The following is a 25,097-nucleotide window of genomic DNA, read 5'->3' on the forward strand; positions in this document are numbered from 1 at the left end:
TGATAAATAGGATACATGGAGAAAATGTTCCTGGGAAGTATATATATATATATATGTGTGTGTGTGTGTGTGTGTGTGTATGGGTATATGTGTGTATGTATGTGTGTGTGTGTATGTGTATATTTGTGTATATACACACACACACATATATATGCATCACCATATTGAATATGTATACAGAACTCTCTGATAAAGACAAATGATTAAAAATACTATATGTTAAAAAACAAAAGAAATGATCTTTCATTGAGCTAAGATAATTATTTGATTTTTTGTCATTTTAATTATTTAAATGATACCTTTTATTCAGATAACTAAGTTCTTTTTTTTCCTTTTAATTTTTATTTTTTTTTAAACTAAGAGGACTATTAAGTTCTTAAGAGTAGAATGGCGCTTAAGAAAATGATGGTGATACCAAAGGAAGGTTACTTATTACTTTTGGACTGTGATGATGAAGAAGATGACATAACTGTTTCAGAGGAGTCTCTTACTAAAGGTATAGCATATCCAGTGTTGGGCATTAATTGTGTCCTGCATTTCATTAGACCTTTACCTAGTCTCCTAAAATGGAAGAAATCTTTGTTAAGAGTTTTCATAGACTTCATTTCTAATTTTACCTATATTTATCTATTCTTATACATGAGTTTTAGCAGCACATATACCTACTCTTGAAACTATAGTCACAATATGTTGAGAAAAAATAACTTGCTATGATTTTGCCCCAGGAAAAAAACCTGAACATAGTTCCTATAATATGTTTGCCATACATGAATTTATTTCATAATACCTGCAAATAAATTATTTCATTTCTTTTTCTATTATATACTTACTTTATTTACATTTCACATGTTATCCCCTTTTCTACTTTCCCTTCCAAAAATCCTCTGTCCTCTCCCCTCTCCCCCTGCTCCCCAACACACCCACTCCCAATTCCTAGCCCAGGCATTTCCCAATACTGGGGCATAGGACCTTTATAGGAACAAGTGGCTCTCCTCCCATTGATGACCAACTAGTCCATCCTCTTCTACATATGCAGCTGGGTCAATATGCCCCATTATTTCTTTTCTTTGATTGGTGGTTTAGTCACAGAGAATTGTGGGGGTACTTGTTAGTTTATGGTTTTTTTTTCCTCCTAAGTTCCTGCAAACTCCTTAAGCTCCTTGGGTACTTTCTCTAGCTCCATATTTGGGGACCCTGTTCTCAGTCCAATGGATGTCAGTGAACATCCACTTCTTTATTTGTCAGGCACTGGCAGTTCCTCTCAGGAGACAACTATATCAGTCTCCTGTCCCCAAGCTCTTGGTGCATCTTCAATAATATCTGGGTTTGGTGGCTGTTTATGGGATGGATCCCGAAGTGAGGCAGTGTATGGATTCGTTCAGTCTAAGCTCCAAACTTTGTCTCTGTAACTCCTCCCATGAGTATTTTGTTCCCCATTCTAAGAAGGAACAACATAATCACACTTTGGTCTTTCTTCTTGAGTTTCATGGGTTTTGCAAATTTTACCTTGGTCATTCTGGGATTCAGGGATAATATCCATTTATCAATGATTGCATATTATGTGTGTTCTTTTGTGATTGGGTTATCTCACTTAGGAAGATATCATCCAGATCCATCCATTTGTCTAAGAATTTCATTAAATCATTGCTTTTAATAGCTGTGTAGTAATTCATTATAGAAAAAGTACCATATTTTCTATATTGATTCTTCTAAAGAGAGTCACCTGATTTCTTTTCAGATTCTTGTTATTATACATAAGGCTGCTATAAACATAGTGAAGAATGTGTCCTTATTACAAGTTGGAACATCTTCTGGGTATATGCCCAGGAGGACTAATGCTGGATCTTCTAGTAGAGTTATGACCAATTTTCTGAGGAACCACCAGACTGATTTCCAAACTGGTTGTAACAGCTTGCAAATCCACCAGCAATGGAGTGTTCATATTTCAACACATTCTCGCCAGCATCTGCTGTTATCTGAATTTTACATCTTAGCCATTCTGACAGGTGTGAGGTGGAATCTCTGGGTTATTTTGACTTAAATTTCCCTGATGATTAAGGATGTTGAATATTTTTTAGGTGCTTCTAAATTATTCGGTATTCCTTAGTTGGGAATTATTTGTTTAGCTCTGTCCCAATTTTTAAAAATAGAGAAAATTGATTTTCTGGAGTCCAGATTTTTTATCTCTTTATATGTATTAGATATTAGACCCCTATCTTATTTAGGATTGGTAAAGATTTTTTTTCCCAATCTGTTGGATGCAGTTTTGTCCTATTGATAGTGTCCTTGACCTTACAGAAGCTTAGCAATTTTATGAGGTTCCATTTTTCCATGTTTAATCTTGCAGCACAAGCCATTGCTGCTCTTTTTTTTTCTTTTCATCAAGAATTTTCCCCCTTTTCCTATGTTCCATGTTCTTCCCCACTTTCTTCTCTATAAGTTTCAGTGTCTCTGGTTTTATGTACAATTCCTTGATCCACTTAGACTTGAGCATTGTACAAGGGATGAGAATAGATCAATATGCCTTCTTCTACATGCTAACTGCCGATTGAGCCAGCACCACTGTTTGAAAATGCTGTCTTTGTTCCACTGGATTGTTTTAGCTCCTTTGTCAAAGATCAAGTGTCCATATGTGTGTGGGTTTATTTCTCTGTCTTCAGTTCTATTTCATTTATCTACTTGTCTATCACTCTACCTGTACCATGCCATTTTTATCACAATTGATCTGTAGTACAGCTTGAGTTCACGCATGGTTAATCCACAAAAGGTTCTTTTATTGTTGGGGATAGTTTTTCCTATCTTAGGGTTGTTTTTTGTCTTGTTTTGTTTTTGTTTTTGTTTGTTTGTTTTTTTGTTTGTTTGTTTGTTTAATTTCAGGTGAATTTGCAAATTTCCCTTTCTAACTTAGTGAAGAATTAAGTTGGTATTTTCATGGGGATTGCATTGAATCTATAGATTACTTTTGGTAGGACAGCCATTTTTTACTCGATTAATCCTTCCAATCCATGTGCATGTGATATCTTTCCATCTTCTGAGATCTTTTTTGATTTCTTTCTTCAGAGATTTGAAGTTTTTACCATATGTATTTTTCTCTTCATAAGTTAGATTCACACCAAGGTATTTTATATTATTTGTGACTATTGTGAAGGGTGTTTTTTTGTTTGTTTGTTTGTTTGTTTTTTGTTTAGTTTGTTTTTCATCCTGCTTTTCCTTTGTGTAGAAAAAGGCCATTGACTTGTTTGCGTTAATTTTATATTCAACTACAGCACTGAAGTTGTGTATCAGGTTTAGGATTTCTCTGGCAAATTTTTGGGTCACTGATACATGCTATCATATCATCTGGAAATAGTGATATTTTGACTTCTTCCTTTCCAATTTTTATTCATTTGTTCTCCTTTTGTTGTCTAATTACTCTGGATAGGTCTTCAACTACTATATTGAATAGGTAGGGAGAAAGTGGGCAGACTTGTCTAGTCCCTGATATAGTGGGATTGTTTCAAGTTTCTCACCATTTAGTTTAATGCTGGCTACTGGTTTGCTGTCCATTGTTTTTTTTTTTTTTTTTTTTTTTTTAATGTTTAGATATGGGCCTTGCATTCCTGATCTTTCTTGGATTTTCATTATAAATGGGTATGCATTTTGTCAAATACTTTCTCAGCATCTAATGAGTTGAGCATGTTGTTTTTGTCTTTGAGTTTATTTCTATAGTGGATTAATTTGATGGATTTCCATATATTAAACCATCCTAGGGATGAAGCCTACTTGACCATGATGGATGATCGTTTTGATGTATTCTTTGATTTGGTTTGCAAGGATTTTATTGAGTATTTTTGCTTTGATATTCATATGGGAAAATGGTCTGAAGTTTCCTAACTTCATTGGGTCTTTGTGTCATTTGAATATAATTGTAATCTCGCTTCATATAATAAACTCAATAGTATTCCTTCTCTTTTGATTTTGCATAATAGTTTGAAGAATATTGGTATTAGTTCTCCATGTGTAAGACCCCCGAAACTGGACCTCCACTGAAGCCCATTCAAGTCCCGGAATGAGGTGGCCAGCACCCCAATGACTCAAGAGTAAACTATACCTGATGCAAACAGAAAGAGGTTTTATTATCAGCTAGCTGAGGACAAACTCCTTCCACTGTGCAGGGCAGGGGAGTTTGACCCTGAGCTGTGACAGAAGGGGGCTTTTAACAGCTGGCTGAGGAATTGGGATGAAAGTTCAGAGGAGTTGGGAACAGATGGGAGGAGTTGGGAGAAGAGTTGGGAGGAGTTGGAAAGAGTTGGGAGGAATGTTGTTCTCTGCCCGGATGTCTTTCGTAAAGTTACAATTATCACATCTCTGGCTGTAAGGCTCAGAAACAAAAAGGCTTTTTGCAGGCTATAAATAACAAAGAGCTTCTTTCTGACTGCATTTGTAAAGATCAGGGACAACAAGCTTGGGGAATATCCAGGGGCTTTACCTTCCAGGGAGAACCACTCTAAGTTGGAGTCTCACATTCCCCACTACTTCTTCTACATAGTTCTAGTCTTAAAACTAGGAAAAATAACCGCTAGCCCAGCTGCCAAACAAAGCCAACATGAGGTCACAGCTCTAGGATTTGTAACCTTGAGAGGCTCAAAATGCACTTGAATGAGACAAAAGTTTCTCTTGCCATGGTACAAGGGAGGGAGGAGGTTCCTGTTCACTGCCTGGTGAATGTGAGCAGCAATGGGCCAGTGAGCCATGGTGGGCTGGGTGCAGGAGCCTAGCACATGCTGGAGTAGCGGTGGTGGGGCTTGTGAAAAGCAGCAGGTAGGTGTTTTTTGTTTGTTTGTTTGTTTTTTGGTTTGTTTGTTTATTTTTTGTTTTGTTGTTTTTGTTTTATTTTTCAGCAATTCCAAGGCTTTTTTCTGACCAGTTCTAGGGTCTTTAAGCGAGCTAGCAGGGGTTCAGAAAAAGGAACATCAGTGTCAAACATTCCCCCTTCTTCTGTTAAGGAAGGTGGTCCCCAATTGAGGAGTTGGAAAGGTGTAAGTTTAAATTTTCCTGTGGTGTTCCATACTCACAATAAGGTGAAGTGAAGGAGAGCTTCATAATCTTTTCTGCATGTCTTTAAAGCCGATTTAGTCAAGGTTTCTTTTAATTCTCTATTCATCTGCTCTACCTGTTCTGATGTCGGGGGTCTATAGGGACAATGTAACTTCCAATCAATCCCCAATTTTCTGGCTAACCCTTGGCTTACCTGGGCAAAGAAGGAGGGACACTTGATTGATGAAAGTACCTTAGGGATGCCAAATGATGGGGATATTTCCTTTAATATCTTCTTTGCCACAACATTGTCAGTCTCCTTAGTGGGGAAGGCTTCGAACAAGCCTAAAAAGGTGTCTATAAAAAGTAATAGATATTTATTACTGTACTTGGCGAAATTAACTTCAGTAAAATCTACTTTTCAGAATGTACCAGGCCGTCACCTCTTAACCCCCCTCTGGGGAGCATTATTCTGGTGGCTAACATTGGTGAGGGCACAGGCTTGGCATTCATTAACAAACTCCTGGGCAACATCTGGCAATCTAGTAACATAGTAGTTTGAGCTCTTAACAATTTCTTTAGCTTCTTAGTTTCCAAGTGGGGGAGCCTGTGTAGATTGGCTACATATTGTATCCCTTCTCTGGTGGGCAGGATCCAGTGACCATCTTGGGTCTTAGCCACTCTTTGGGTAGTATATACACATATCTCAGGTATTTTTTTCTGTTCTTGATCTTCTAGACTGTAGTCCAAGCCTGCGTCTTTGAGTTTATAATGGTTTTTAAGTTCTTTTTTTTTTTTTTTTTTCCTTAGGACCGCATGTTTGGCAGCAAGGTCAGCCATCTGATTTCCCTTCACTATGGCATCATGAACTTTTTGGAGATGGGTGCAATGTATGATGGCCAGTTAGTTTTTTTTCGAAAGTGTTTGGCTTCTAATAGGTTCAAGATTTCTTTTTTATTTTTAATATCTTTCCCATCAGATGTGAGTAACTCCTGTTTTCTATAGATCGCCCCATGTATGTGAGCAGTGGTGAAAGCATACTTGCTGTCTGTGTAGATATTGATGTTTTTCTCTTTGGCCAGCTGCAAGGCTTGGGTGAGTGTGATTATCTCTTCTCTCTGGGCTGTCATGCCTTTAGGCAAGCTGCTGTCCCCAATGGTTTTTTTTCCATTGACCACTGCTGCCCCTGCTTTTCTTTTACCTTCAACCAAAAAGTGGATATCATCTGTGTACCAGTTAGGGCAGCCTGGCCATGGCTGTTCACTGAGGTCTTTCTTAATTTCAGTTTTTTTCTGCCAGGATGTCTATACCTTGGTGTACTTGTAGGAAGTCGTTGGCTTCCAGCAGCAAGGTGGCAGTATTCAGGATAGGAGGGGATGCAAACTATACTCTTTCAGTCAGTAAAAGGCTCTGTTAATGGGTCATGTGAGCAGTAGTCATCCAGCAATCAGGCAGCTGTCTAATGATGCTTTCTAAGGCATGGGGATATAGGGACTACTACTATAGTTCATTGACCTAGAGTCAGTTTGTCAGCCTCTTTGAGAAATACTGACACAGCAGCAGCGATAACTTTTAAGCAAGATGGTCATCCACTAGCCACTGGGTCTAATTTTTTTTTTTTTTTTTTTTTTTAACAATTGGGCCACAGGTAGTTTCTATTTCCCCAGATTTTGGGTCAGGACCCATCTCACTATTTCGGCTGTTTGGTCTACATAGAGAATGAAAGGCTAGGTCAGGTCTTGCAGGAATAGAGCTGATGCAATAAGCAAGATTTTTTAATCTCTTTAAAGGCTTCCGGTGTTTGGGGGTCCATGAGAAAGTCACAGTCTCTTTAGTAAGGGGGTATGGTAAAGAGTGCCAGGGTGGCAAAGCCTGGCTTTTTAACTGGTAGCAACAGAGTATTCCAGGAAGACTGACAAGGGACCAAAACACCAAGTTCTAAGAGACTATGAATATGAGGTCTGATGCCCTCTTGGGCCTCTTTGCTCATGGGGTATTGTTGTATCAGTTTCCAGTGTCACAAGGATGGGGTGCACCCTCTTTGCCTCTCTTATATCCCAAGTCTCTGCCCAGCATTTAAGATATCTCCCTTACCTGGTCCCTTCTAATACTTTTCTTGACAGGGATTGAGGCTCATGTAATCTATATTCTTCTTCTAATTTTAAAGTTCAAATTATAGAGATAGAGGCTTGCCAAGGGATTGAAGTTCCTTCAAAAGAAAAGCTTATTTGGACTTTTTAATTTGCTACTATTTCTCTTCTCAACAATGTGGTGGGGCATTCAGTAATGATGAGGAAGGAATCAGTTACTTGGCTTACTCCTAGATTAATTTTCTTATCAGTGGTCCAAGAGTATGTTTTCTGTCTTTTTTTGTGTGTGTGTGTGTTTTCGAGACAGGGTTTCTCTGTGTTGCCTTGGCTGTCCTGGAACTCACTCTGTAGACTTGGCTGGCCTGGAACTCAGAAATCCGCCTGCCTCTGCCTCCCCAGTGCTGGGATTAAAGGCGTGTGCTACCACGCAAGGTGAGAATGGTTTCTGAACAGTAGCCCCAATTACTTCGTTTTTCTGGTTACTCAATTTCTCCAGTGACTTTGTCAGGACTGAAAAAACTGCTCTGATACCAAGAAGGGAAGCAGTAGGGGTCTCTTCCACAGTTAGGTTTACACTAGTCTCAGGGAATGGGTCTGTGCCCCATATCCCCTAGTCATCATCCTCTGGAGTAAGGACTTAGTTGTTCTGATATCAGTCTCTTTCATGGCACAGTCTCTTGCCCAGTGTCCCTTTTCTTTATAGTACCCACATTGGTCCTTATGTAGAGGTGGTCATAAAGGTCCTATGGAGTTCTGAGGTCTTTTTGGCCCTGTGTTGCCCAGGTACCCTGTCTGCCTTCTCCCTCCAACTTTTTTATAAACTTCCTTATCACTTGCAAATGTATCCAAAATCCTATTTAAAATTTTTGCCTGCCTTCCATCTCATCTACTTTCTCTTGCCTCAGCTGCTCTCTATTCTCTTTCTCCTATTTCTTTTTAGTCTCTCTCTTATGGTACACTCTCTGCCTCCTTAACCAGATCTTGCAAAGATAGTGTTTACAGACTCTCTAGACACTGTAACATTCTCCTAATGGCAGAAGCAGACTGCCCAATGAAAGCCATGGCCAGAGCGGCCTGCTGGCTCTCTGACACAGGGAGTGTAATGCCTGTATGCTTCTAAGAGGCACTCTAGAAACTCTACTGGTAGCTCCTTTTCCTCTTGTAGGATCCCTTTTACCTTGGCCACATTGCTGGGTTGTCTGTCAGATCCTCTCATTCCTGGTAATGTATCCCTGCACCAAACTGTCAACTGCTCACTACCTTCAGGCCTGTTAGGGTACCAGTCAGTATGTGTCAGGGGGAAGCATGCATCTATTTCATTTGGAAATTGTGTCAGCCATCCATTTGCCCCCAGCACATTCATTCTTACCACCAGCAGAATCCTTTTCTTCTCCTGTGTGATAAAAATAACCCTTAAAAGCTGTTGACAGTCATCCCAAGTGGTCTGATGAGAGAACATGAGAGATTCCAATAGATTAGTAAGGGTAGAGGGGTTTCAGAGAAGGCGGCGTGATTTGCATTCCAATTATAGAGATCAGAGAAGGAAAAAGACCAGTAATGAAGAGGCTGCAGTTCCCGGGTCTGCTGGAGTAGGCCATAAGTACCTAAAGCCAGCAAGGTTGTTGAGTCTGGTCTCTCTGGGCTCCATGCTCATTTGTCTTGTGTTCCAGCAGCTGGTACCTCCCCCGTGTCTCCAGTGGTACCCTGGTGAGGTATCTGGGAGAGACCGGTTTGTGATATGAGGGTGTGGTGTTACAATATTCTGGAGGTTCTTCTATCTCTGGATAGATCTTGGGAGGAGCCAAGGGTTGCAGTTCACCCCCCCAACATATTTATCTTAGGTTTTTTTTTTTTTTTTTTTTTTTTTTTGAGTGGTGGAAAGCTAGGACTCGGGAGTCCAGCTTGTTCTTCTGAACCCAAGGCTTCAACCAGGATGGGGTCAGGGGAGGCTTCCTGCGCAGAAATTTCCGAGATGTCAATGTAGGGTGCTTGTTCTGGTTGAAAACCTAGTCTCTTCTGTGCAACAACATCTTTAACGGCAGAAATCACAATCAGTTCAATAGTGCCCTTTCCTTGAGAAGAAAGTTCTCCTAAATCTCTTTCTGACATCTACAAAAAGAATGTGAATCCTAATAGTAATTTCAGTTCAATTCTCAAGAGTCAGTCCAAGAGGAGTGCTAATAGTTTGTCCCATCATCAGAGTCACATACAGGGAGAAAAACTGTATATATATATATATATATATATATATATATATATATATATACAGACAGCTGCCACATGCTCACTTGGCACCCAGTAACAGAAACAGACAGCCAAGTGAGCACACTCTCATTTGGCACCTCGATTGGAGATCTCCATGCATCCCTGGAGCTCCCTCAGACCTTCTGGGACGTCTCCCAGTGCAGCAAGCGGTTACGACTAACATGTCTGTCAGTATCCCTGCCCTCCATCCAGAACAGGGAGGTCGTTGCTCTAAGGAGTGCAGACAACTGCAAACCATAATGCTGAATTCAAACACAGCCGACAGACAAAGACATAGCAAAGACAGGATCCTACCTCCAAGTGGGGTCTCTGAGAACTGGGGTAGGCCTCCTGGTGTATGAGAACGCACATGTAAGACTCCTGAAGTTGGGCTTCCACTCATGTGCCGGAATGAGCTGGACTGCAAACTCGAGAGATAATCACACCTGATGCAAACTACAAGACGTTTTATTATCAGCTAGCTGAGGATGAAGTCCTTCTACTGTACAGGGTGGGGATTTCAACCCCTAGTGGTGACAGTGGGGGCTTTTAACAGCTAGCTGAGGAATTGGGAAGAGTTGGGAGGATAGCTAGGAGGAGGTGGGTAGAGTTGGGAGGAGTTGGGAGGAGTTGGGAGGAACTGGGTGCAGTTGGGAGGAGATGGGAAGAGTTGGGAGGAATGTTCTTCTCTGCCCAGATGTCTTTGATAAAATTACAATTATCACATCTCTGGCTGTAAGGCTCAGAAACAAAAAAGGCTTTTTGCAGGCTATAGTGAACAAAGAGCTTCTTTCTAGCTGTATGTTTAGAGATTAGGGAAAACAAGATTGGGGAAAGTCCAGGGGCTTTACCTTCCAGGGAGAAACGCTCTAAGTCGGGGTCTCACACATGAAGATCTGATAGAAATCTGATGGGTTCATCAGATCCTGGGCTTTTTTTGGTTGGGAGACTATTAATGACTGCTTCTATTTCTTTAGGCATTATGGGAGTAATTACAGGATTTATCTGATACTGATTTCAATTTCGTACCTATTATCTGTCTAGATAAGTGTGCATTTTTTCCTTTTTCCTTATTTTCATTTTTTTTGAATATATGCTTGTTTAATAAGATCTGATCTAGATTTCCTAAGTTTCTGTTGTGAGGGCTCCCTTTTCAATTCTGGTTTTGTGAATTTGGTTACTGTCCCTTTGCCCTGTAGTTAGTCTGGCTAATATTTTATCTATCTTCTTGATTTTCTCAAAGAATCAGCTCCTAATTTGTTTGATTTTGTGTGTGTGTGTGTGTGTGTGTGTGTGTGTGTGTGTGTGTGTGTGTGTGTGTGTAGAATTCCTTTGTTTCCATTTGGTTGATTTCAACCCTGAGATTGATTATTTCCTGCCTTCTACTCCTCTTGAGTGAATTTACTTCCTTTTGTTCTTGAATGTTTAGGTGTGCTGTCAACCTACTCCTGTATCCTCTGTCCAATTTTTATTTGGAGGCATTCATAGCTATGAGTTTCCTTCTTAGAACTGCTTTCATTGTGTCCCATAATTTTTGGTATGTTGCAGATTCATTTTCATTAAACTCTAAAAAGTCTTAAATTTATTTCTATTTCCTCCTTGCCCAAGTTATCACTCACTATATTGTTGTTCACCTACTATGTTTATGTGTGTTTTCAATTATTTATAACATTATTGAAAATCAACCTTAGTCCTTGGTGATCAGGTAGGATGCATGGGATTATTACAACATTTTTATATCTGTTAAGGCATGTTTTGGGACTGATTATATGGAGAAGGCATCATGAGGTGCTGAGAAGAATGGGCATCATTTTGTTTTAGGGTAAAATGTTCTATAGATATCAACTAATCTATTTGTTTCATAACTTCTGTTAGGTTCGCTGAGTCCCTTTTTAATTTTTGATTCCAGTATCTGTCTATTAATGAGAGAGGGGAGTTCCGCTATTATTGTCTTGGGTACAATGTGTGATTTGAGCTCTACTAAAGTTTCTTATAGGAATGTGAATGCCATTGCATTTGGTGTATAAATGTTCAGAATTGGGAGTTCATCTTGGTAAATTTTAACTTTGATGAATATGAAGTGTCCCTCCTTGTATTTTTTCATAACTTTGGGTTGAAAGTCAAATTTATTTGATATTAGAATTGCTACTCAAGCTTGTTTCTTTGGACCATTCATTAGCTTGGAAAATTGTTTTCCAGCCTTTTACTCTGAAGTAATATCTGTCTTTGTCCCTGAGGTTTGTTTCTGGTATGATGGGTCTTGCTTACACATCCAGTCTGTTAGTCTATGTCTTTTTATTGGTGAATTGAATCCCCTCATATTAAGAGATACTAAGGAAAAGTCTTTGTTGCTTCCTGATATTTTGGTGGAATTTTTTCATGTAGCTATCTTCTTTTTGTTTGCTTCAAGATAAATGTCTTGCTTTTTTGAGAGTGTAATTTCCCTCCTTATATTGGAGATTTCCCTTTATTATCCCTTGGAGGGTTTGGTTTGTTCAAAAATATTGTGTAAATATTGTTTTTTCATGGAATACCTTCTTTTCTCAACCTATGGTAAGATATTTTTGCTGTGTATTATAGCCTTGGCTGGCATTTCTGTATGATATATGCCCAGGACCTTATGGCTTTCATAGTCTTTGAGGTTAAGTTAGGTATAGTTCTGATAAGTCTTCCGTTATAAGTTTCTTGAATTTTCCCATATTGCTTTTAATATTCTTTCTTTCTGTTCTTTTTCCTTTTTTTTTTTTTTTGCATTTGATGTTTGGATTATTATATGATGGCAGGAATTTCTCTTCTGGTCTAAACTATTTGGAGTTTTGTATGCTTCTTGTATATTCACGGGAAACACTTTTTTTAGGTTAGGGAAATTTTCTTCTATAATTTTGATGAATATACTCACTGTCCCTGTAGTTTGGAAAAATTACTTTTGATCGATACCTATTATCCTTAAGTTTCGTCATCTCTTTGTGTCCTGGATTTCATCGATGTAATTATTTCCTTTCTAAAATCTATTTCAAAAACTCACATGGGCAGTTTCTTGAGAGAAATTCAAATCGTTAGTACTTTATTAACTATTACTTATATAGCATCCATTCAAATGTTTCTATTTTCTCTTGTCCATACAGTAAAGAAGAGCCCAACATTTGACAAAGATGAGAATATATCGACTCACGTAAAAAACGATGGAGATATGGGGTAAAATTTTCAATAGAGTATTTCAATAGAGTTCAATAGAGTACTTCATAAGTAGTGTTTGTGATCCCTTAACTGGAGAAGTAGATTCAGGAAGATGAACAATTCAAAGTCAGACACTGCTATATGTTGTGTTCAAGCCCAGATTGAGGTCCTTGAGACATTGTGATCACAAACCCATAGCAACTCATACAATAGGACTACCTGCATGAGATCTTCCCAGATATACACAAAAAGAAAAGGAAAAACATCAAAAGAATAAGAGGGGGGGCATCTGGGAAAAAGAAGGGTTTCAGCAAGAGTCGGAGAGGTATGAATAATCTACTGTGGGGTGTAAATGTATGAATTGTAAAAAGTAAATCATACAAGTTCACTTTGGTAGTCCACCATGTATTTTATATGTATATGTCATTTGTTCCGAACCAAACATATATTTATTATAAATAATTAAAAGAAGGTTCTGTTTAAAGTTTTCTGTGGGGAAGAAAAATGTCCTACCAGTTCACGATATTTCTTACATTAATTTTATATTCCTTTCTTAACAGAGGTGAACTAGACAGTATGTTGGATAAATCTGGAGGTATGTGTTTTTGGAGGTTTTTGCCTGGTTTTTGAGAGGTCAGAAGAGGGAATCAGATCTCTATAACCCCTATACCATAGGGGATAATTTTAGATTTCACAGTAATTGTAGTTCTCTTTAAAACCCATATGAGATGACTTCTCAACCAACATTCAGAATGAATGATTAGCTGAAGATGTCGCTCAGTGGTAAAATACCATGTAAAAGTTATGAGTTTCATCTTCAGTGGGCAAAACAAAAAAAGAAAAAAAAAACAAAAACAAAAACAAAACAAAACCCAACCAACCCACCAAATTACCAAAAAAACTACCAAACAAACAAAACTCTGAAATAAGCCTCTCAAATGAAATGTTAGTTTGTGCAGTTTTCCAAATCAACTTCAGATTGTAAAGTGAGCAAGAAACCTAATTTGTTGTTATAAGGAAACGAGCAAAACCAGCATTAAGCATTTTAGGAGCCTAAACTTAGGCATGATTAGAGAGAGAGAGGAAAAAAAAAAAAAAGAAGAGAGTGGCTACAAGCTGTTTTAGTAAAGTGCTTGCCTCGAAAGTATATGGAGTGAAGGTGGGGACATAGAATCCACTTAAAAAATGCAGGCTGCAACCCAGTGTTGAGTAGGTGGAGACACATTGCTGGCTAGCAAGGCTAGTGGCATTTGTGAGCTGCAGATTCTGAGAGACTATGTCTCAAGTTTTAAGTTTGGTCAGCTAGTGATGTCACATGCCTTAATTCCAGCAATTGGGAGGCAGAGGCAGGGAGATTTCTGAGTTTGAGGCCAGCTTGGTATAAAGGGTGAGTTCCAGGACAACCAAGGCTATACAGAGAAACCCTGTCTTGAATAAAAAAATAAAATAAAAGTAAGTTGGAATATGATTAGAATGCAGTAGATGTCTATTTGTGGCTTTCTTGTGTACACTCATATTGAAATATATACACATCATTTTTTTGCCGAAACTCTTTTTAAGATTTACACAATCCAGTAAAATTATGGTGTATTTTTTCTCTTTCTTGAAATAGATAATATTAAGAAAGTGTCATAATTTTATGATCTCTCCTGTATAGTAAAAATGAACATCTATCGAGAGACATGATCCAGCACACCTTAAAACATGCAAAGGACAGGGATGGAAAGATGGCTTAGAAATTAAGAGCACTTGTTGTTCTTGGACAGAACCAAGTTTTAGTTCCTAGAACCCACGTAGTGGCTCACAACCATTTTTAATTCTATATCCAGGGGTTTTGGAATTCTCTTCTAGTTTCTATGAACAACATACATGCAGGTTGTATAAATACAAACACACAAAAACACATTACATAAAAAATAAAACAATTTAAATTACAATCAAGAGGCCCTTAATCTGAAAAAAAAAAAGTAGGAGAGTTTTTTTAGGGGTTCATTTATTTTAACTTTCAAGTTATTATTGCAAACTTGGAAAATGGAAAGCCTCTGGGTATTAGTAGCAGCTAAAATACTACCTCCCTTTTGCTGCTTGGATGACAGATGAGTGATAGAGCCTAACTCGCCCTTAGTACACATGTGAAAACACGGCCAATCAGCAAGGGTCTTTGCTGAGATTGCTTTCCTGCTATCCAAACCCTGTTACCCAGTATGCTTTGTGGTGGTCACGAAGCCCAGTTCTTGAGGAAGAAAAGTGCGTGAGGAAGCATGGTAGGGAGAAGTCTCAGTGGAGGTAGTCAATTGTCTGTTGAAAGATGGTTAATCCTGTTTGAGCTGGAGGTCTGTGTTGGGATGAAGGTGGAAGGGTGGACGTGTTACTTCAGGAGTAAGGAGAGTAGGTGACTCTCGCTGGACTCAGGAAGGTACTGCTTCCAAGTTCACAATTGACTTTCCCATCGGCATCTGCTGAGAAAAACAGAGAACTTCACTAAGGGCAGGAGTTTGCACAGAATAGCTCCTAGCAGAAAGCAGGAATGCCAGGGTATTGCAGACCATGAAAGTCTTCTTGGGGCCTGGAGATGTGAGGTGTGAGTAAACTGGATGTCAGGTACTGGCACCAACAGACTAAAACCTTCTTTTTGCTGGTGCTACCCAACAGGAATTCATTATAAATAAACTAAAGACCAGTCTTCATTTTCTTCTACCTGTTGTTAAAATGCCAGATATTATATATTATTATATATTATATATTATTATATGTCTATATATAGTCTCCAAACTGCCTCAAAATACAGAGGCTGCTGTCAGCCTCAGAAGTACTGGGACTTCAGACATAATTTAGGCCAGGCAGTCTTTATTTATATGTTGTTTTGGTTTAGGGAAGTAAGCTGTAACTCTATATCTCAGGATTGTCTGAATCCTCAATTGCAGCTTGGACTGGCCTTGAACCTAAAGTCCTCATCCTTACAAATGTACCTTGACCTGAGGAAACATGAATATTTTATTTTTTTATATTTATTTTTTTATCCTTTTTATTTTCATTGTTGAAGTTTGAAACCAGTACTTCTTGCTGTAGCAGTAAAATATTTGTCCAACCAGAAAGAACTTTATATTTTAGATCTGCTTTAGGTTTTTATTGTGATGAAAAAGATTGAGTAGCTTGGTTGTGATAAAAGCAACCATGATTTCATTTGGAGACTGAGATGCAGAGACATTTACTCTAATTTATCAAAAACTTAGCAGGAATGGTACCAAAATTTATATCATCCTGAGATTACATATAAACCTACTTGAAGTCACAGTTAAAGCCATCATTGTGTGTGTGTGTGTGTCTGTGTTTATTTACATTTCAAATATTAGCCTTTTCCTGATTTCACTCCAGAAAGTTTCTATTCCATTCTATTCCTGTGCTTCTATGAGCATGTTCTCCCAACCACCTACTCCCACATTTCTACTGTGGCAGTTGCCTGCACTGGGGCATACAGCCTTCACAGGATCACAGGACCAAGGACCTCTTCTCTCACCGATGTCTGACAATACCATCCTCTAATATATATGTAGCTGGAATCATGGGTCCCCCTCTTTGTTTGGTGGCTTAGTCCCTGGGTGCTCTGGGGGGTTACTTGTTTCATATTGATGTTCTTCCTGTAAGGTTGCAAACCCCTTCAGCTCCTTCAGTTCTTCCTCATTCCCTCCACTGGGGACCCCATGATCAGGCTGTGACCATCACCCTCTGTTCTTGCCAAGCTCTGGCAGTGCCTCTTAGAAGACAGTCATATTCAGCTCCTGTCAGCAAGCAAATGGTATCGACAATAGTGAATGTGTCTGCTGTCTGTATATGGGATGGATCCATATGTTGGGCAGACCCTGGATGATTTGTTTTCTTTCATATTGATATTCTTCCTATAAGGTTGCAAACCCCTTCAGCTCCTTCAGTCCTTCCTCTAACTCCTCCACTGGGAACCCCATGATCAGTCTGATTGCTGGCTGTGAGATTCAGTCTCTGTTCCTACCAAGCTCTGGCAGAACCTCTCAGGAGACAGCCTTATTAGGCTACTGTCAGCAAGTACTTGTTGGTATCTACAATGGTGACTGGGTCTGGTGTCTGTAGTGGGTCTGTATATGAGATGGTTCCACAGGTTGTGCAGATTCTGTGTGGTCATTCCTTCAGTCTGTGCCCTGAACTTTGTCTCAATATTTCCTCCCAGTAGTATTTTATTCCCCATTCTAAGGCCCGAAACACCCTCACTTTTGTCTTCCTTCTACTTGAGCTTCATGTGGACTGTGAATTACATTTTGGGTATTCTGAGCTTTTAGGCTAATACCCAATTATCAGTGAGTGCATACCATGTTTTTTAATTTGGGGTTTTGTTACCTCATATAAGATGATATAATTTAGATCCATCCATTTTCCTGTGAATTTCATAAAGCCATTGTCTCTGTACCATTACCATACACTTTTTTTTTTAATCACTATTTTTGTATAATACAGATTGATGTCACGGATGATTCCCCCTGAAGTTCTTTTATTTTTGAGAACTGTTTTTCGATATTCTGGGGTTTTGATATTCCGAATGATTTTGCATATTGCTGTTTCTATCGCTATGAAGAATTGAATTTGAATTTTGATGGAGAGTGCATGGAATCTGTAGATTGCTTTTGGCAAGAAATCCATTTTTACTAAATTAATCGGGTCACCAATCTATGATGCATGGGAGATCTTTCCATCTTCTGAGATTTGTAATTTCTTTCTTCAGAGAATTGAAGTTCTTGTCATGGAGATCTTTCACTTGCTTGGTTTGAGTCACACCAAGGTATTATAATTTGTGACTTTTGAAGGGTGTTGTTTCCATAATTTCTTTTCAGCCTGTTTATCCTTTGAGTAGAGGAAAGCTACTGATTTGTTTCAGTTAATTGTATATCTAGCCACTTTGATGAAGTTGTTTTTAAGTTTTACAGGTTCTCTGGTGGAATTTTTGGGGTCACTTAAATATACTATTTTATCATCTGCTAATAGTGATATTTTGACTTCTTCCTTTCCAATTTTTTATTCCTTTGACCTCTCTTGTTGTCTATTTGCTCTGGGTAGAACTTCTAGTACTATAGTGAACAAGTAGGGAGAGACTGAGAATCCTTGTCTAGTCCTGTCTTGTCTTATTTTAGTGGGATTGCATCAAGTTTCTCTCCATTTAATTTGATCCCAGAAGTTAGAGTCACGCCAAGGTATTTTTTATTATTTGTGACTATTGAGAAGGGTGTTGTTACCTAATTCCTTTCTCAGCCTGTTTATTCTTTGTGTAGAGAAAGGCCATTGACTTGTTTGAGTTAATTTTATATCCAGCTACTTCACCGAAGCTGTTTATCATGTTTAGGAGTTGTCTGGTATAATTTTTAGGGTCACTTATATATACAATCATATCCTCTTCAAAAATAGATATTTTGACTTCTTCCTTGCCAATTTGTGTCCCCTTGATTTCCTTTTGTTGTCGAACTGCTCTGGCTAAGATGTCAAGTACAATATTGAATAGGAGGGAAGAAAGTGGGCAGCCTTGTCTAGTCTCTGATTTTAGTGGGTTTGCTTCCAGTTTTTCACCATTTATTTTGACGTTGGTTACTGGTTTTCTGTAGATTGCTTTTATCATGTTTCGGTTTGGGCCTTGAATTCCTAATCTTTCCAAGACTATTAACATGAATCGGTGTTGGATTTTTTTCAATGCTTTCTCCCCATCTAAGCAGATGATCATGTGGTTTTTGTTTTGAGTTTGATTATATAATGGATTACATTGATGGATTCACATATATTAAACCATCCCTGCATCCCTGAAATTAAACCTACTTGGTCATGATGGATGTTTATTTTAATGTGTTCTTGGAATCAGTTAGCAAGAATTTTATTGAATATTTTTGCATTGATATTCATAAGAGAAATTGGTCCTAAGTAATCCATCTTTGTTAGATCTTTCTGTGGTTTAGGTATCAAAGTAATTGTGGCTTCACAGATTGAGTTGGGTAGAGTACATTCTGCTTCTATTTTGTGGAATTGTTAGTGAAGAACTGGAATTAGATCGTCTTTAAAGGTTTGATAGAACTCTCCACAAAACCCATCTGGTCCTGGGCTATTTTTGGTTGGGAGGCTAATAATGACTGCTTCTATTCCTTTAGGGGATATGGGATTGTTTAGATCATTAACTTGATTCTGGTTTAACTTTGGTACCTGCTATCTGTCTAGAAATTTGTCCATTTTGTCCATGTTTTCCAGAGTATAACCTTTTGTAGAAGGATCTGATGGAGTTTTGGATTTCTTAAGGATCTGTTGTTATGTCTCCCTTTTCATTTCTGATTTTGTTAATTAGGATACTGTCCATGTCCGCTCTAGTGAGTCTGGCTAAGTGTTTATCTATCTTGTTGATTTTCTCAAAGAACCAGATCCTCATTTGATTGATTCTTTGAATATTTCTTGTTTCCACTTGGTTGATTTCACCCCTGAGTTCAATTATTTCCTGCCTTCTACTCCTCTTGGGTGAATTTGCTTCCTTTTGTCCTGGAACTTTTAGGTGTGTTGTAAACTACTAGTGTGTGCCCTCTCTAGTTTCTTTTTGAGGCACTCAGAGCTATGAGTTTCCCTCTTAGATATGCTTTCATTGTGTCCCAGAAGTTTGGGTATGCTGTGGCTTCATTTTCATTAAACTCTAAAAAGTCTTGTATTTCTTTCTCTATTCCTTCCTTGACCAAGGTATCATTGAGAAGAATGTTGTTCAGTTTCCACATGAATGTTGGCTTTCCATTATTAATGTTGTTATTTAAGATCATCCATAGTCCATGGTGGTCTGATAGAATGCAATGGAGCATTTGCAATATTTTTGTATCTGTTGAATACTGTTTTGTGACAAATTATATGGTCAGTTTTGGAGAAGATACCATGAGGTGCTGAGAAGAAGGTATATCCTTCTGTTTTAGGATACAATCTTCTGTTAAGTTTATTTGTTTCATAGCTTCTGTAAGTTTCATTGTGTCCCTGTTTAGTTTCTGTTTCCACAATCTGTCTATTGATGAAAGTGTGTTGAAGTCTCACACTATGCAATGTGTGCTTTGAGCTTTACTAAAGTTTATTTAATGAATTTGACTGCCCTTGTATTTGAGCATAGATATTCAGAATTGAGAGTTCCTCTAGGAGAATTTTACCTTTGATGAGTATGAGGTGTCCCACCTTGTCATTTATGATAACTTTGGGTTGGAAGTTGATTTTATTCAATATTAGAATGGTTTCTCCAACTTGTTTCTTCAGACCATTTGCTTGGAAAATTGTTTTCCAGACTTTCACTCTGAGGTAGTGTTTGTCTTTTTCCCTGAGATGGGTTTCCTCTAAACAGCAAAATATTGTGTCCTGTTTTTATAGCCATTCTGTTAGTCTATGTCTCTTTATTGGGGAACTGGGTCCAGTGATATTAAGAGACATTAAGGAAAAGTAATTGTTGCTTCCTATTATTTTTGTTGTTAGAGTTGGCATTCTGTTCTTGTGTCTGCCTTCTTTTTGGTTAGTTGAAGAATTACTTTGTTGCTTTTTCTAGGGCGTGGTTTCTGTTCTTGTATTGTATTGTTTTGTTTTGTTTTGTTTTGTTTTGTTTGTTAGTTTTGTTTTTTTCTGTTATTATCCTTTGAAGGGCTGGACTGGTGGAAAGATAATGTGTGAATTTAGTTTTGTCATGGAATACTTTGGTTTTCCATCGATGGTAATTGAGTGTTTGGCTGGTTATAGTATCCTAGGCTGGCATTTGTGTTCTCTTAGTGTCTGTATAACATCTGTCCAGGATCGTCTGGCTTTCATAGTCTCTGGTGAAAAGTCTGGTGTTTTTCTGATAGGCCTGCCTTTATATGTTACTTGACCTTTTTCCCTTACTGCTTTTAATATTCTCTCTTTATTTTTTGTTTTGATTATTATGTGTCAAGAGGAATTTCTTTTCTGGTCCAGTCTATTTGTAGTTCTGTAGGCTTCTTGTATGTTCATGGGCATGTCTTTCTTTAGGTTTGGTAAGTTTTCTTCTATAATTTTGTTGAAGATATTTGCTGGCCCTTTAAGTTGAAAATCTTCATTCTCATCTACTCCTATTATCCATAGTTTTTGTCTTCTCATTGTGTCCTGGATTTCCTGGATGTTTTGAGTTAGGATCTTTTTGCATTTTGTATTTTCTTTGATTGTTGTGCCAATGTTCTCTATGGAAACTTCTGCACCTGAGATTCTCTCTTCCATCTCTTGTATTATGTTGCTGATGCTCGAGTCTATGTTTCCAGATTTCTTTCCTAGTGTTTCTATCTTCAGCGTTGCCTCATTTTGGGTTTTTTTTTTTTTTTAAATTGTGTCCTCTTCTCTTTTAAGGTCTTGGATGATGTTATTTATTCCATCACCTGTTTGGTCGTGTTTTCTGGCAATTTTTTAAGGGATTTTTTTTTTTTTTTTTTTTTTTTGGTCTTCAACCTGTTTAGCAGTGTTCTTCTATATATCTTTAAGTGAGTTATTAAAGTCCTTCTTGATGTCCTCTACCATCATCATGAGATATGTTTTTAAATCCCGGTCTATCTTTTTGGGTTTGTTGGGGTGCCCAGGATTGGGTGGGGTGGGAGTACTGCGTGCTGATGATGGTGAGTGGTCTTGGTTTCTGTTAAAAAATTCTTATGTTTGACTTTTTCCATCTGGTAATCTCTGGAGTGAGTTGTTATAGCTGTCTCTGGTTAGAGCTTGTTCCTCAGGTTATTATGTTAGGCTCTATCAGAAAACCTGGGTGTCTAGCTCTCTCCTGAGTTTTAGTCGTCAAAGTACTCTCTGCAGGCAAGCTCTCCTCTTGCAGGGAAGGTGCCCAGATATGTGGTGTTCAAATCTGCCTCCTAGCAGAAGTTGTGTTCCACTCACCAGAGGGCCTAAGATCCCATGGAAATTTCTCTGGGGACCTTGGGGGTGTCCGTAGACTATGAGCCCATGTTGCCCCAGTGTTAGTGCCAACTGGAAGGGATTTGTGACTCTGGTCAGGCCGGGTTTTCTGCTTCCCTCCTTAATGCTGTCTCAGGTCCTTCGAGATTGGATTGGAGCAGAAGTTGTGTTCAATTCACCAGAGGTTCTAAGATTCTGTGGAGAGTCCTGTGGGGACCTTGTTGGTGTCTGCAGATTCCATGCCTAAGTGCCCAGGTGCTGGCCTCAAGTTGCCTCTTGAATCCTGAAATCCTGGTGTGAAAAATCTCCTGAGATCCCGCTGTGTCAGAGCTCCTGGGAGTTAAGCTTTCTCTGTATGTTGCAAGGTTTGGTGGGGTGCCAGATCCCGAGGTTTTCTCTGGACAGAGATGCAAGCCACAAGGAACCCGTGACTCTGCTTGGGAGGTTGTTTTTGTTGCCCTGGATCTTGTGGTGGTCCTAGTTACACAGGGTGCTGCAAAAGATGCTGAGTCCTCAGCTGTAATCTTCTGTCAGAACTCCAGTGTTCCTGGGTGTGTTTTCACATCTCTTGAGAGTCAAGCTTCCTTTGTGATCATGTGATCTTGGGCACTTCAGAGTACCTTGGAGTGGGACTCCCTCTGGATGTCTTAAGAGTGGTTTCTGAGCCAGGACCTCAGGTCTGCCCTATGTACAGGTTCAGTCAGGAAGAAATCCAGGCCACTGGCCAGGCAGGATTTCCTCTGTCCCTAGATCTTTTGGGACTCAGTTACTCCTGATGTGGGGGCCTTTCCTATGATCCTGCAAGTGGTAGAGCACCTGGAAGTTGAGTTTCCTCTGGCTCTTGTGGGATTAGGTGCAGAGTCCAATCCCAAGGTCTACTCATGACACAGACTCTTGCAAATATTTTTGATTTAGCATCGTGGAATATTTTTTTCCTGTGATACAGAAAGTGAAAATGGTGCTTTGGTGTGACATTAATGAAACTTAATTTTTATGTTTTGTATGTTTTTGTCTGTGGTACATATATACACATGTGGAGGGCAGAGGAGGATGTTGGGTGATGCTCTATTACTTTTCATCTTATTTCCTTAAGACAGGTCTTTCACCAAACATGCAGGTAGACAAGCATCCAGCAAGACCTAGCAATTCTCACTCTGTCAACCACAGTGCTGTTCTTGTAGAAACAACCATCCATGGTTGGTTTTGTAGATGGGTACTAGATTCTAATTTGTGAACTTCCTCTTTTCACAGTAGGCCCTCAAGTATTGAGGCATCTTCATAACTTCTTTGAAGGGATTTTAAGAGGAAAAAAATTGATGTAAACACTTTTACAGTTCCATGTACTTAAACCTAAGTGATATGTATACAAAATTATGTACATGAAACATATTTTCATTGACCCAGTTTTAATTTTATATTTAGTCAGTTCCTTTTCTAGGACGCCTCTGTGCTTCTTTCTTTATATGGCACAGTGGAAAACTGAATTCTTTAAAGTAACCCTTATTACTTTTTTTTACAGTTTATTTTATAGGTATGGTTGTTTTGCTTTCAAGTGTGTACGTGTACAACATGTGTGTCTGGTACCTGTGGAGTCTTGATGAAACCTTTGAATCTCCTGCATCTGAAGTTATATGCTGTGAGCCACCTTGTGGGTGCAGGGAAACCAAAAACTGAATATTTTAAATAATGAGTCTAACAGTTCCACAGTCAAATTTGTTCTTTCAGTTGCATCATCTTTTGTAGATTTAGAAAAGAATTAGCCAGTATTAAAACTGTTTCCCTATGAAGAATTAAAGCCCACATTTGATCCTTTGTTTCGTGCACTTGTTCTTTGGAAACTGTTCTTGAAGCTTAAAATTATTTTACTTACAGAAATTAAAATTCAGATAAGATTAGATATTTCTTGTCTAAAATACATGGAGTGTTTTGTGTTTTTTTTTTGTTGTTGTTTTTTTCTGTGTTGTGGAACATTTCTGTAGACTTTACTGGTTGAACATCCTTCATCTGAACATTCAAACCCTAAAGTATTTTAAAGTATGAAGCATGTTGGTGATATCTTTCATTTAATTTTAAGTTTTCTTGGCATTATTGAATGGATTTTATCTATTATCTATATCTATTTTTATGAATACATGGAATCACCTAAAGTTTCTTCAAAATGACCCTTAATTTTTAATATAGGTGACATTTATAAGAAGCTTCACATAAAGAAAAAATGGATGAAAATGTATATGAAAGATTCTTTCAATGGCAGCAACCAGAAATTAGAAAGGCTTTGCAAAAAGAAAAATCGAAAGAGGTAGAGTTGTTAGATTTGTAGGACCACATGTGTATCATTTGAAAAATTATATATGGCTGAAGTTTAAAAAATATATCATGTCTGATCCTTTAGTAAAAATATGTGGCTTTGATTTTGTCTAAAGAGTTAACCCTATAACTTAATGCCTTCAAGGAAACTAAATCAAATTCTTAGAAATCTGTGAAACTTTTATTTTCTTCTTTAAGTAACTGTTAATGAGATTTTAAATTTAATTTACATTCATTGTGGAAATACAGAAGTCCTGCACATAGTCTTAGAAATGTAATTTATGGAGTATTATGCTTAACAATATGGAAAAACAACAACTACAGTTACATATGTGGGCATTTTCTATATTTTAATTGACTTATGTTTTACACTAAGTCTTAACTGAGGCAATATATGAAAAATAAATTAGACCTTATATTTGGTAGGAAATAATGAAAAAACACTGTGAAATATAATTATTTCTCATAGATATATTATTTATATTTATATTCATTTTTATTTATCATTATATTCATAGTTATATTTATAGTTATATTCGTATTCATATTCATATTTTTACATTTATATTTATTTTTATTTATATATATTTATATTTATATATACACACAAACTAATTGAATTTTGAAAAGCTAAAATATAAAAGAATACTTCTCTCATAATATGTTATGGGAAAAAATCTATAATGATTTCCCATTAGATAATTTTATACTGCTATTTTTCTCTTTATAATATGAAATGATCAATTTAACTTGTTTTGAGTGTTCTTTTTCATATTGGTATGAAATGTGACTGCTTTCACTACTGTGCTTTACAGGAAGAACATCAATAAAAAATTATGTGATCAGTATATAACTACATTTCAGAAGTCTGATATGGATGTATAGAAATTCAATGAAGAAAAAGAAAATCAACGGTTGGTACCATAACTAACTTTGTATTTAACCTAGTATAACTAAGTATCAAGTAGGAATGGAGAAACATGCCTTGATTTGGGCACATGAAACTAAATTAAGTTTCAATATCTATCTATCCTTGGCTCTGTTGTAGTCCTACTGAGATGTAAACCACTGATCACATACTATATCAATGAAAAACACTAGGCGTTTTATGGTAGACCAGATCATAAATTTTCAAGAGGCAGACATTTGCAGAAAGATGAAGAGAGGATTACCAGTGTCTACAAAATGAAGCACAATACACCAGAGCTGAAAGGAGAGAGAAAGCTTATTTACTGTTGTCATCTGGACTCTGTTGTTAATATTAGAAAACCAACTCAAATTGGCAAATACGTTCTTACAATCTTAAACTTAGTACAAATTTAGTAACAACAGTGGATGTAAACAACC

General features: G+C 37.8%; 1 protein-coding gene across 1 annotated transcript; it reads left to right on the plus strand.

Moving 5' to 3' along the window:
• Nucleotides 1-387: 387 nt before the first annotated feature.
• On the plus strand, nt 388-23,746 carry LOC147000008 (synaptonemal complex protein 3-like). Its single transcript, XM_085834363.1, has 4 exons — nt 388-496; nt 12,476-12,545; nt 13,088-13,122; nt 23,625-23,746. Exons 1-4 carry the CDS (start codon nt 388-390, stop codon nt 23,744-23,746), a joined length of 336 nt encoding a protein of 111 aa, XP_085690489.1.
• The last annotated feature ends 1,351 nt before the right edge of the window (nt 23,747-25,097 follow it).

Source organism: Mus caroli, unplaced genomic scaffold (assembly GCF_978045245.1).
Source record: "Mus caroli unplaced genomic scaffold, Mus_caroli_1 scaffold_22, whole genome shotgun sequence".
Lineage (NCBI taxonomy): Eukaryota > Metazoa > Chordata > Mammalia > Rodentia > Muridae > Mus > Mus caroli.